The sequence below is a fragment of the Stigmatopora argus genome, chromosome 10 (assembly GCF_051989625.1).
Source record: "Stigmatopora argus isolate UIUO_Sarg chromosome 10, RoL_Sarg_1.0, whole genome shotgun sequence".
NCBI lineage: Eukaryota > Metazoa > Chordata > Actinopteri > Syngnathiformes > Syngnathidae > Stigmatopora > Stigmatopora argus.
The window spans coordinates 15,413,934-15,428,149 of record NC_135396.1 but is presented as its reverse complement, the minus strand read 5'-3'; the positions used below and the strand labels follow the sequence as shown (position 1 = coordinate 15,428,149).

Here is a 14,216-nt window from a genome sequence, read left to right as displayed (position 1 = left end):
AATGTTTCCTTTTAAAACACTTATTTTGTGAACTTTAGTTTTTTGGGGCTCTTGGGGGAGGACCAGCATATAAAATGAATGGGTGGATAGATAAACCATAATGATCCATATTAGGTGGAGGGGGTGGGGATGTGTGGGTTTTGGTACTCGGACGTTTGGTCGCCGGACGTTTGGTCGCCGGACGTTTGTTCGCCTGGACGTTTGGTCGTCGGACGTTTGGTGGCCGGACGCTTGAAAACATGACAGAGTTTACTGTTGAAACCAGCTCTCAAAATTATATTCACCCGGGCGACCATACGTCCGGCGACCAAACGTCCGGTCACGGTGGGTTTTATCATTTAAGAAAAAACAAAAAGAAAATACGGGTTTCCTCTGGGTACTCCGGTTTCCTCCCACATTCCAAAAACATGCATGGTAGGTCGATTGAACACTCTAAATTGCCCCTGGGTATGAGTCTGAGTGTGCATGGTTGTCCGTCTTCTTGTGCCCTGCGATCGGCTGGCCACCGATTAATGGTGTTCTCCGCCTCTGGCCCAGAGTCAGCTGGGATAGGCTCCAGCACCCCCCGCAACCCTAATGAGGATAAAGCGGTTCAGAAAATAGATGAGATTTATGCGGGTATTATGTGTATATGTGCTGAATATGCAGTCAAAATGAACTAAACAAACCTCTGGTGACATCTCTAATCGGGTTAACCAGCCTTTACTTGGGAACACTAAGTCATGCATAGATTGACTTCATATCTAAAAAATTGGAACTGAAAAATTAAAAGAAAATACAACAATTACAAGCTAAAGTAGTATTCATCTTTATTTTGGAATGAAATAAATAAAATCATAAAATAGATTTTACAAAACATGTTCAAGGTCTTTTCTCATCGTTGTTTAAGGAAGAGGGCAGCGCCAGTCTGTATCCACTGGCTGGGGTTGCTTCTGCAGGGCACGTTGATGTGCGTGACCACCTTAACTCTCTCGGAGCTCCTGTAAAGAGGCAGCCAGATGCTCTCCTCGGTAGCAGCTTGGTCAGCAATAGCATGCTACATGTAAGCATGAAAGAAGAAAACTGACATCATTACCAAATATATATTCGGCCAAGTGGTTAGCATGTCAGCCTCACAGTTCTAGGGACGAGGGTTTGATCCCAGGTTGGTCCTCACTGCGTGGAGTTTGCATATTCTTCCTGGGCTTCCATGGGTTTTCTCCGGGTAATCTGGTTTCCGCCCACATCCCAAAAACATGCGGGGTAGGCTGGTTCAACACTCTAAATTGCCCCTACGTATGAGTATGAGTGTGAATGGTTGTCTATCTCCTTGTGAACCGTGATTGGCTGGCCGCCGATTCAGGGTGTCCCCTGCATGGTGCCCGTTAGCTGGGATTGGTTCCAGCACCCTCCGCGACCCTTGTGAGGATAAGCATTTCAAAAAATGAATAATATATGTGTAAATAGGAGACGGAAAACCATTCACATTTATAACTAGGGACAATTTAGAGTGTTCAACGAGCCTACCTTGCATCTTTTGAGATGTACCCGGAGAAAACCCATGCAAGTCCGAGAACATGCAAACTCCACACAGTGAGGCCGAACCTTGGATCAAACCCTTGACTCCTAACCACACCGGGCCGCCTGAACTAATCAATGAAATTAAAATATTGAACACTCAAATTACATTCAGTAAGATGCATATTAATGACAAACCAAGCATGTCTGCCGAAGAGGCCAAAAAGGGGCCAACTGATGCTTGACAATTGACATTCTGGGCATTTTCAAGCAAAAAATAGTACAAACTAGCTAAAATGGTGTGATAATTGATATTAATGATTAGTTTTTTGTCCATTTATTTTATTTTATTTTGTTATTCCTTGATTAATCGTGGCATCCCTTGTTAATTTATTATATGAACTATATGTAAATCTTTTCCAAACACACTCTAACAACAAATGTCTAATTGGATAGGAAGGTGTCTACAGTAAAATAAACGATTCAATGCCCTTAACAACTAAAGTACTTTGCAACCCTTACCTGAGGAACCCAAGCCATGTAGCAGAAAGGCACTGCTGACACACTGGGAGAGTCATGCTGGTTTTCACAAAGATGGACACCATCGAAACTACAACCCTCCAGCTGGAGACCACCAATCTAAAAATAGACAGAAATGAGTTGGTAGACAAGAACAATTCCACAATGGAATGGGAGCTCTGCCATAGTTGAATCTTTAGTCCTTCATTTTGAGCCCTGAGACTATTGGTTGAGAAAGACTACTTTGTAGTTTGTGGAGAAGCAAATAATGTACATAATACTCTGTTGTAACAAATAGCATGATTGGACGGATAGGGAGCATTCCCTGCAAAATCATGCAAAGGCGAGCAGATAAAATTCCCAATTAGGAGAGAAAAGAGACAACCATGTGAACTTGTATGTTATGCTCACACTTCACGCTTGTGAGTACTATATTGACTTTGGTGACTCAAAGATTTTCCACTGCAACTCAGACAATAGAAGGAACTCTGGCATTGAGCCAGGCAAGCATACAAAGACAACTCTTAAATCACCATAATCTGGGCAAGAGAAAAAAGGGCAAAAGAGACAAATCCAGACAAAGACATGATGTATGTGTGTATGTGAGCCAGGAAAAGAGAACACTGCTTCATAATAATTATTCCCTTACTGTTATCTGCTTTCATATTTTGGATTGTTTCCTTTTCTTCGTGGAGCTGCAGCTTCTTGTAAGGAAGGCACATTTCTTTCATCTCTTGCTGTAAACTCTCGTTAAAAACAATGCCTAAGGCATCATGATAATAGACTGTTTCAACAATGACCATTGAATGTTTTTTGAAGCAACTCACTGCATTGAGTCAGCATAGACACATTATGGGAACAACTTATTAATATTAATCGTTAACAGCAAATGATTGATTTCAATATTATCATGGGCCGAGGGCACCATCCACCCTTGTTATCAGATTCAATCATACGGACTTTGATGGTCTAACATAAACAAGTTAGCACTGTGTGCCTGTCAAGGTACCTTTACTTGAAGTTTGGCTCCAACAATGGGACTCTTCCATGATGATGTAAACACCAAACCATCCATAGAACAACCTAAAGATCTAAGAGAAAAATACACAAATAATATTTTATCTATAAGCCTCTTTGTAGATCAAAGTTAAACAAATCCTACCTGGCAGTTTCCTGCCTCAGAGCATTGAGGAAGGTATCAGGGTGGAAGAGCTCAGACAGATCCAAAGTGTCAGAAAAAAGAGCTTGTTTGCCTGCACGTTCCACCCAACTCTAAGAACACAAAGGCCAACAGGATATTAATTATAATCATAATAATAATATCAGGGTTTTAATTTTTCAATTCCAATTTTTTAGATATGAAGTCAATCTATGCATGACTTAGTGTTCCCAAGTAAACGCTGGTTAACCCGATTAGAGATGTCACCAGGGGTTTGTTTAGTTCATTTTGACTGCATATTCAGCAGTATCAAAAATGAGACAATTTTAACAAAAATGAATGGTCCAGTAATTTTAAACCTTTGCAAATTACAATGACCCAGATGACTTATATTCTGCTCTGAATATATACAATAGATGTTTATCAAGAAAGTACATCCAGTTAGATATGCTGTTGATGACTGCTTATTCATAAGTGATCACACTAAACTTAATTCTAATTTTGTTTTAAATTTTGATACCTTTCTTCTCCCGGCCGGCTCTATTTGCCCCGCATCCACTCTGACTTTCACATGCAACTAGATGTTTGCTTTTGTATTCCCTTCAAAATATTCCCAAAATGATGCACACAAATGTCCTTACAATAGGATAACGCACGACCACTTGCCAACGAGAAGTACTATTTACACCATTCGCACTGACTAACGTGAAAAAAAAACACTGAATAAATTCAATGCTACGCTCAGTGCTCGCAGAGACATTACACGAGGGAGTTGCGACCAGGCAGACATTACACGAAGGAGTTGCGGGGAGAGAGACAGTGCCCATGATGTTCTTATGAGCAGCCTCTCGCGTCCGCTGTCTGCTCGTATGTCAAAATTTGTCTCGTATCTCAAGATAAACATTTGCTTAAAAATTTACTCGTATCTCAAATTGCTCGTATGTCGGGGCACTCGTATGTCGAGGTACCACTGTATATCTATAATTCTTTTTTCAGATTTAAAGCGAAGTTTATAGCTGTTTACAGTGACGCGCTTTTATCCTTGGAGGACCTGAGCTTGCCGGTTTGATCTCTTCAACTCATAATTGTTTTTTATCTTTAAACACCATTAGACAGGGTAATTTGGAGGTCAGTTGTATGACAGAAGCATAATAAGAAAATATCTGATTTGAGTGCTTTTTATTGTGATTGTGATTATTATTTAAAAAAAATTCCCAGAGAAAAAAATCTGCGATGTAGTGAGGTCGCAAAAGTTGAAGCCGCCATATACGAGGCATTACTGTACTCTGTTAGTAGATGGTGAATTTCAACCAACAAAAATGTTTTTCCATTGTAGTATCCTCTTTGTTGGTGTTTTTTTCAGAGGGTGGGAACAAATTAATTTGTATTTAATTCATTTCTATGGGAAACGTTGATTTGAGATACGAGTAAATCGACATACGAGCTCAGTCTCGGAACGCATTAAGCTCGTATCTCAAGGTATGACTGTAGGGTCTGTATTACCTGTAATGCAAGCGCCCGCATTACTACAGCACTCAGGTACTGCATTGGCTCCTCAGGTCCCTCCCACATATTTTGCCATGTCAAAGGACACTAAAAGAAAGAAAAAAAGTGAAGAGTTAATGAGAATTTTAAAAATTATTTGCTCATCAAATCTTTATTTTCCAGGGTGGCCCGGTGGAGCGAGTGGTTAGCGCGTTGGCCTCACAGCTCTGGGGTCCTTGGTTCAAATCCAGGTCACGTCCATCTGTGTGGAGTTTGCATGTTCTCCCCCCGCCTGTGTGGGTTTCCTCCCAAATTCCAAAGACATGCATGGTAGGCTGATTGGACACTCTAAATTGCCCCTAGGTATGGGTGGGAGTGTGCATGGTTGTCCGTCTCCTTGTGCCCTGCGATCGGCTGGCCACCAATTCAGGGTGTCCCCCTCCTGGCCCGGAATCAGCTGGGATTGGCTCCAGCCCCCCTCGTGACCCTAATGATAAAGCGGTTCAGAAAATGAATGAATGAATACGTTGACACTATTTTGATACTTGAATTATCCTTTTGAGTATTCTTGCGGCAAAGTGTTGCTACATTAACTAGAATTCAGTTATTTCTTATGGAGAAATTCAATTTATGACTCAAGCACATTACATTGCGAGCGTAGTCATTGAATATACGAATGAACAAACCACCTGACTTTGTTCGTGGATGTCCTTTGCAAATCTGAGTGATTAAGAGAGATACATGCATCACCTGATGCGTTAACAAATGAGTGCACAACCCTTACTCACTTTTGCTGTCAGTGCAGAAAATTACATGGTGCAGCATGAAATCAAATTCATTGAGCTGCATTAAAACCAGGCCTTAGGGTAAAAGAGCCCATGTCTGGCTGAAAAGTTGCTTGGATTAGTCCTTTTGGTATTTTTCACCTAAAAAGTGAAAAAGTCAGATGATTGTGGAGTGTGCATTTTCCAGTGTTTCTTGTGATGGGATGAAGAACAAAATGGATAATGGAGGATTTGAGGGGTGGGTGTGCATAAAAGATAACAACAGAGAAGCTGACCTTTACTCGGCTTTAAAGAAAGTGTTTACATATTATGTCAAAGGTTTTTTTCCTTATTGATTCCCTCATCCCAGGTGTGAAGGGACAAAAAAAATCAAACAAAAAAAACATTCACACAAGCCATTGCCAATGTATAATGTAACAGTCAAACGTAAACCTAAGATGAAAGGGTGTTTTTTGTGTCTTATTTCGAAAAACAATAATGTCTTCATGAATGATTTCAAACCTCCGTACGTACAGCCAATCATTTAGGCATGAATTATCTCCTTAAAAATCACAGAAAAATTACGAATAAAATTAGCATAATTGTCCTCAGAAAAAAAGACACCTGACTTTTCAATTACACAGCTATTTTTGTAATTGGGGCAATAAAAAGATAAACCTAAAAAAAAAAAAGTTAAATATGTACTTCACAATTCACACATCTCACCTCTTGATTGAGCAAAGCTGTTGCCAATTTTTGAACCTTAGGAGTCAGATGCTCAGTCCCTCTAATCACTTTACTCAAGGCAGCGAGGGATTGATGGATACCCTACGAAAACAATTACAGTTTAAGGCACATACCACAACTTTAAAAAGTAGTTTTATGCTGTAAGCTAGTTCATTACTGATCAGTCCTGTCAGTCCTAATCATATGCTGTTTGCAACATTTACTTGATCTGTTATGTTTAAATTATAGAACATGGACTATTTGACTGAAACATCGCTCTCAATGAGGGTTCACAAACCTGAACCAAGCGAATGGCATTGAACTGCTCGAGAACAATGAATGAAAGTACTGGGGACCCATGTTTATCTGTAGGTGGTGTGACCTTCTGTTGGATCAGAGCAGAACCCTGAAAGGTAGACCAGACAGAAATAAAATGCATTAAAACACAATGGGAAAGTCACAGATGTTTTGTCGGTTACATGAAAACGTTAATTAATGTAAAGGGGGAAATATAAATAAAAAAAACTACATGAAGACACATTCCATTCATTTTTATATTGATTCATGTGCAGGGTCACATACAGTACAATCTGCACCTTATCTCCTCTGATCTAATTTTAGAACTTGTACTAATTACCTGCCATTTAACAAATCATTTATCAAATGGAGCATTGTTGTCTGCATCGAAAGCCTACGATCATTTGTATACGCTACAACATTTTCAATTTCGAGACTAAACATCAAGTAATTTGTACTCAACAAGACCATGATATCATTTTGCACCTTATCCACCAGTTATAAACATGAACAAAGGTGAAAAAAATTAACCTTGTTAAGTTTCTTCCACAAGTTGAGGATAGGTGAAAGTCCATTAGACCAGAGCTCCCTGTCGAACTTTGATCCTGTTGCTACTGAGCGACTTATAATACGGAGCTGGGAAATCACCTGCAAAACAATGACAAACAATACAGTAAGTTAAGGGAAATCAAAGAAACCCATATAAAACCTTGTAAGGAGACACCTATAGTCTCATACCACCAAATGGACTCTCAAATTATTTTTAATATATAGTCGTAGCTCTACTTACAAAATGAATTGGTTCCTGAACCTGCTTTGCAACTTGGATAGAGCAGTGCTATATTTGTAAATTCTCTAATTTGTTCCACGACCCTAAAAAAATAACCAACGAAACCCTTTAAAAATTATCAGTGTCCCAATTTTTTATGAAAGATGTGAGAAACACACAAACATATTCGCACCAATAATTTTAAATAAAGAACTCTGTGACAACACACAGCAGTCAAAAGACATTTGCCGTTGTGAGGCTCTAATAGGAAGTCAGCGCAGGAACGCAGGGAATGAATTTACGTTTTGATAGATTTCGTAACTTGGATCTTGTTTTCATATATCGGAACGATCAATTGCATATCAAAGTGTTTTGTAACCTGAAAGTTTTGTATTTAGAAGCATTCATAAGCAGAGGTACAGTAATACCTTGACATACGAGTGCCCCAACATATGCGGAATTTGAGATACGAGTAAAATTTAGAGCAAATGTTTACCTTGAGATATGAGATCTCTTGCTCTCTCTCGCTCTCTCGCTCGCTCCCTCGCTCCCTCTCTCCCTCCCTCCATCCCTCCCTAGCCTCCCTCCCTCCCTGATTTGTATCTGTAGTCTCATTCACGACAATGCAGCAAACCTTCACCAGTCTCTAATGAGGGGTGCCAACTCCAGTCCTCGAGAGCTGATATCTGGTCTGTTTTCCATATCTCCCTCCACCAACACACCTGAATCAAACAATTGGGATCGGTATCAAGCTTCTGGACAGCTTGCTGATGAGTTGATCATTTGATTCAGGTGTCGTAGAGGAGGGAGACATGGAAAACAGACCGGACAACGGCTCTCGGGGACCGCAGTTGGCCACCCCTGATTAGAGATTGGTGAAGGTTTGTTGCATTGTTGTGAATGAGACTACAGATACAAATCAACCACACAGGGAAAACCCAGGATTCATCAACGCAGACTAAAAACATATTTTAAATATATACAATAACAGCTGCCCAATATGATATTCAGATTGATGAATTGCCTTGGTTGTGTTGTGTCATGTGACTGAGCAGTCTGAATAACTCTCATCATGGTAGTTGTTGTTTTTTCCAAAAAATAAAAGTTACTTGAATCTTCCCAATCATACCACCACTAGCAGGAATCGAGCCTGCACCAGCCCGCACTGAAGTCAGGTTAGTGAACCTCTACATCACGAGGCAGCGTCACACAAGTAACAGTAATTTGAATTTGTGGTTCTTCCGAAATACCTAAGGATCAAAGTTAATTTTCATGTTTCATTGCAAATGTGTGAGTAAAGGGGTTAAGGCAGTATCCGTTTTTAGTTAAAATGGGGAATAACGGTGCACAAGTGAGCATATTTTTTTACACAGAGCTATTTGGCAATTAGGCAAGAACGTGTGTGGCCATGTGGGCTTTTGCTATCAACCTGGGAGCTGATGATTCTTTGCGACGTTCTTTCTATGTTAGCAGGCAGGCCAAAGAATGCTGGCCTGTCATCTTCAGGGAGATTCTTCACGACCTCACGGTAGTCCTAAAACCACACAAACATAACCATGTCTATATAGATAAATCACACTAAAAATGGATGTATAAAATACAATATAACTATTCTATTTTAACATTTTAAATCAAACAGTTAGGGAATAAACTGTTTTGTTAAGTGAGCTGGTAAGGTCAAACAGTGAAACATTTTTGCCTCTTAAAGCAAGGAATATGTGGAATTAAAATTTGTAATTTGGGAGAGCAGACATTTTAAGTGGAAGAATCCTTGATTATAAGCGTTGGCGGCATATCCTGAAAAAAGCCAACAAACAAAACACCCGTACAGTAGCACAAGTTCAACAAGTTAAGTAGTTGTTACTTTCTTAGCAAATTGTAAATTCACAACACAGATTTCCATATGGACTTTTTTTCTTGCAATATGTCTACAGAACTTTCAAGTGGCGAGCACTTTCAAAGAAACAAAGGAGTGTGAGTCATTGATGCGTTTGGATCATCTCTGGCAGCAGTCTGTATCTCCAACAAATTTCATTGAAATCCAGCCATTAAATTGTAGCATTTGCTTGCAAAAGCAAATATATATTTTTCACTTCAGCAAAATTTTATTCAGGACTCCTTAAGGGTTTGTTATATAAGTAGACCTCCATTTTAGCAACTGAGAATTTGTTGCCTAATTTCTTCAACCTACCAAAATGGAGCAAGAATTTGGAAGATTAATCTGAGGTGGGAGAAAGTGTGCTCCTTTGCTCTTTCCCTGTCCCACTGACGGGGATAAGAGTCGTGGAGAAAAAAACTGCTCCAGGTAGGAGCGCAAGATGCGGAGGTCAGATGGGTTGTCGATGCGTCCGCCATAGATGGCACTCTCCAACAGGCCATGGACAAACTCTAACTGAAAAGGTTTACCACCTAAAAGGTATCAAAACACACAGAAAAACCCTGAAGTGCACATAAAATACAATTGTAAGCATTTACCGCAATATTGCAAAGAGTTAGGTGCAAGAAACAACGTTTACAGCAGGTGTGCCCATCTCCGGTCCTCGAGGGCCTCTATCCAGTCTGTTTTCCATATCTCCCTCTACTACAACTGAATGAAATGATCAACTAATCAGCAAGGTATCCAGGAGCTTGATCACGATCCTGATTATTTGATTCAGGTGTGTTGGTGGAGGGAGACATGGAAGACAGACTGGTTAGGGGCCCTCGAGGACCAGAGTTGCTGACCCATGCTTTACAGTGTCTGTTCAATTAGAGGGCAGAAGTTTCCTCTTACCTTCAAAAAGCCTGTCGATAATTTCAAAGCCCGCACGCAGGTCTGACAATGAAAACTCATAGAATTTAGTCCATCCCTAGGAAAAAAAGAAGTGGGTAAATATTAGTAGTACACACTGCCCCAAGTACAGTAATAGCAAAGGTTTATCTTGAGATACGAGACAAATTTTGATATACGAGCATACAATGGACACGAGAGGCTGCTCATAAGAACATCATGGGCACTGTCTTTCTGGTCGCAACTCCCTCGTGTAATATCTCTACGAGCACTGGGCGGAGCATTGCATTTTTTCTGTGTTTTTTTTCCTGTTAGTCAGTGCGAATGGCAGAGCTTGTTCGCTAAAACAAGAGGAGTACTACTTCCCGGGCAAGTTGGCAAGTGGCCATGCGTTATCCTATTACGACATTTGAGTGCATCATTTTCTGAATATTTTGAAGGGAAAACAAAAGCAAACAACCCTCAATAGGTTGCATCTGAAAGTCAGGGTGGAGGCGGGGCAAATAGAGCCAACCCGGGAGAAAAATGGTATAAAAATGTTAAACAAAATTAGAATTAAGTTTAGTGTAAGGTTAGATTAAACTTATTTTTGAGTGTTTGCATCGTAATCAGAGTTCATTTAAATTTATTTATGTTATGTTACGAGTGCGTTGCCTTGCAAAAAGTCTCTCTCTCTCCCCACCCTCTCTCTGTCACTCTCTCACTCCCCTCCGCGAAATCGGTCTAATTTTAGTACTATTAAACACATTTTAATGCTATTAAACCAGTAGTAATTTGTTACTTTGTTAGTAGATGGCGAACTAGAACAAATAAAAATGTTTTTCCAGTCTAATATCCTGTTTTTGGTGTTTTTTCAGAGGGTTGGAACAAATTAATTTGTTTTTAGTTCATTTCTGTGGGAAACGTTCGTTTGAGTTACGAGTAATTCGACATACCAGCTCAGTCCTGAAACATATTAAGCTCGTATCGCGAGGTACCACTAATGTGTTTATTCATATTGTATTGTGTTGATTTTCCCCTTCCTTTGATTTATCTGGTGATTTGATTCATATGACATCACTACCATATTTTCTAGAAAATAAGTCAATTTTTGTTTTTTTTAATAGTTTGGCCGGGGGGAGAAGCTTTTACTGGAGTGCGATTTATATTTGAAATTATTATAATTTTCTTATTTGATCAGAAACCAAGAACAAATATACGTTTCAGTAACAATAGTAAGATGGAGAACAGTAGCTCTACAGTACAGACGCTCCCCTACTTACGAACATTCAACTTACGAACAACGGTACATACGAACATGTCTGCAAATTGCGTTTAAGTCGAAAAATGTTCGTAAGTCCAATTTTGTATTTTTTCCGAGTAGTGCTTCTTTCCGCCGCTAATACGCCTGGCGCTGTGAGGGCTCAGCTTACCCAGCATCTACCTTCTTTGTTGCAATGCGGAAGTGCGCAAAGAACCTGTGCAAAGAACCTTTTTCATTTGTATCATTAAATATCTCGTGCATCCGTTATTGAATATGGTTGGTAAAAACCGAAAGGCTTCTATTGAGGGAGTTGCAAGGAAGAGGCAAGCTATTTCATTTGAAACGAGTGGCAATAATAACGAAGCTTGATGCGCGTGAGAGTGGTGAGCGTTTCACGGTCAGTACCATTTATAAACAGAAAGATCGAGCAGCAGGACCCAAATATTGAACGTTGCACAAAGTTTGCAAATCAATTGAATGATGCCATACAGTGCTACCGCATCATTTATGATGAAAAAAAGAAGAAAACTGTGCAATCGTCGTTAGATCGCTTCTTTCGGCCAGTTTCTAATACATAAATCTCTTTCTCTCTATACAGTACTGTACATATTCTCTCCATTTTATTAAATGTTTTTTTCAGTACAAACCAATGCGTGTTACTTATACAAGCATTAAACATAAAAATGCACATATATAAACCTTCAATATACTTATATAGACCTTAAACATAAATTATAATACAAAATATAGCACTGAATCAACTTACAAACAAATTCAACTTATGAACAATCGCTCTGAACCTAACTCGTTCGTAAGTAGGGGAGCGTCTGTACTATTAATTAGTTAGAAAAAGAGAGCCAATTGCATAGAATTTAAATTTAACATGTGAGCATCCCCTGGGATTCAGCAAATGATTGACAAACCAAAGAGCGGTGACTCGTGAATTTACAGGCTATCCCAGCTGACTTTTGGCAAAAAGCAGAATACATCCTAAATAGGTCGCCAGTCAGTTGTAGGGCATACATACAGACACACAACGATTTGCACTTAAAATTACACTGCCAACGAGTAAGAAATTAAACCCACGCTGCCTGCACGGAACTCAGGCGAAACAAACACTGCGCCTTTGCGTGGCCAAATCCCGACGTATGAATGGATATCTCAACCACACGTTTAAACATTCATTTACTATACCGCTTATCCTCGCAAGGGTCGTGGGGGGTTCTGGAGCCTAACCCAGCCAACTACGGGCGCCAGGTGGGGGATACCCTAAATTGGTGGGCAACCAATCGCAGGGCACAAGGAGACGGACATCAATTCATGCTCACACACATGCCTAGGGGCAATTTAGCTTCCCCCTAACCCAGCCTACCATACATGTCTGTGGGACGTGGGAGGAAACCGGAGTACCCAGGAAAAAAAAAACACGCAAGCCCGGGAGAACATGCAAACTTCACACAGAAAGGTCCAAATCTAGGATTGAACCCTGAATCTCACAACTGTGAGGCTGGTGCGCTAACAACGTTTTTGTTTTTCTCAATTCTGTGGAATACATTGAAAATGACAGTTTTCCCGTTGTTGCTGCAGGGGACTGACTCTGCAAACTTTTACAGTTATTCATCTGTATCTTGTTTACCACCTCAGATAGTAGATTGTAATGTAATGTGCATATGCGGGTTTGATTTACCTGAGGTATGTAGTTACGCCTTTCTTGGCACACAGCATGGAACCATGCTAGACAGAAGAGAGACTGGGAACGAGCAAGTATCCCAGCTAAATTTAAAAAAAAAACATTGTCCTTCCAATCATACTCAAGTGGTATTTAAATAGAAAATGTCCTGGCGGGAAAATACCTTTACTGATCTGTTCCGGTGTCCAGGACTCATAAGTCCTTAACAAATTCCTCTTTAACCCAGGAGGATCCTGAATACAGGCATAAAATATGAGTTCAGACGTAACACGAGATTTCGAAATTTGCTTGCTGAGGTTCAAGCAAAGGACCCTTGCATATTATAGGTGTGCACCTATGCAAATATGAAAAGCATGTTCAAATATGGTTTTGATTCAGTCATATTATTTTGTATTCTCTTTTAAAGATATTGACAAATTAGATGATTAAATTAACTCTAAATTACAAGAATATAAATTCAAAATGGGAAATAGTGCACTTCAAATTGTATTCCAGTGGCTACCATCTAAATTTCCAAACACATGTATTCTGCAATAGGACAAAAAGACAGAGTTAAAGGACTACACTTTAATGGGAATGTGAATATATTACAATGTTATCAATCAATCCTTTATACTTTTGACAAATGTGGGTTGTTTCATTTATTTGGAGCCCAACTTGCAATATATCCAGTGACATTTAAATATAGTTAAACAGGTTGAAAAAAGTGTTTTAGTATATTATATTTCCTGCTTACATGAACTCTAAATGACAAGAATGACAATTCAAAATGAACAAGGAGCACTTATGAGAAATAAATTGTAAATTTGAGCAAATTATATTTCAAGGGCTACCATTTACATTTCCAAACAGGTAATCTACAATAGGACAAAAAGACAGAGTGCAAGGACTCCACCGAGTGGGAATGTGAATCGGTCAAATTTTCATCAATCCTTTGTACTTTTGAGAAAGGTCATGAGTATGGGTTGTTTCCTTTATTTGGGGGCCAACTTGCAAAATATCCAGCAATATTTAAAAATTGTGAAAAAGGTAGAAGAAATGGTTTTAGTATATTATATTTGTTGCTTACATGAACTGTAAATGACAATACTATTAATTCAAATGAGAAATATTGTACTTATGAGGAATAAATAATAATTTTAGCAAATTGTATTCCACTGGATACCATCTACATTTCCAAACACTTCTCTCTCTCTCATTTTCTGAACCGCTTTATCCTCACTAGGGTCGCAGGGGGCGCTGGAGCATATCCTAGCTGACTTCGGGCCAGAAGCGGGGGACACCCTGAATTGGTGGC

At 39.6% G+C, this 14,216-nt stretch overlaps 1 protein-coding gene across 3 annotated transcripts in view; it reads right to left on the bottom strand.

The window, feature by feature from the left end:
* Positions 1-792: 792 nt before the first annotated feature.
* Positions 793-14,216, bottom strand: part of dync2h1 (dynein cytoplasmic 2 heavy chain 1) — a 105,742-nt gene continuing 92,318 nt past the window's right edge. For 2 of the 3 annotated variants that reach the window (XM_077610640.1, XM_077610641.1), the window contains 13 exons: positions 13,083-13,152; positions 12,917-13,002; positions 9,990-10,065; positions 9,408-9,625; positions 8,646-8,750; positions 6,979-7,095; positions 6,449-6,556; positions 6,151-6,252; positions 4,679-4,768; positions 3,179-3,288; positions 3,026-3,107; positions 2,020-2,136; positions 793-1,036 (listed from right to left, as the gene is read on the bottom strand). In XM_077610640.1, the coding sequence (XP_077466766.1) occupies positions 875-1,036; positions 2,020-2,136; positions 3,026-3,107; positions 3,179-3,288; positions 4,679-4,768; positions 6,151-6,252; positions 6,449-6,556; positions 6,979-7,095; positions 8,646-8,750; positions 9,408-9,625; positions 9,990-10,065; positions 12,917-13,002; positions 13,083-13,152 (1,443 nt within the window). In that variant the 3' untranslated portion in view covers positions 793-874. Of the gene's footprint in view, positions 1,037-2,019; positions 2,137-3,025; positions 3,108-3,178; positions 3,289-4,678; positions 4,769-5,448; positions 5,587-6,150; positions 6,253-6,448; positions 6,557-6,978; positions 7,096-8,645; positions 8,751-9,407; positions 9,626-9,989; positions 10,066-12,916; positions 13,003-13,082; positions 13,153-14,216 lie in introns of those variants that run through there. The other variant, XR_013303477.1, reaches the window with a different exon arrangement.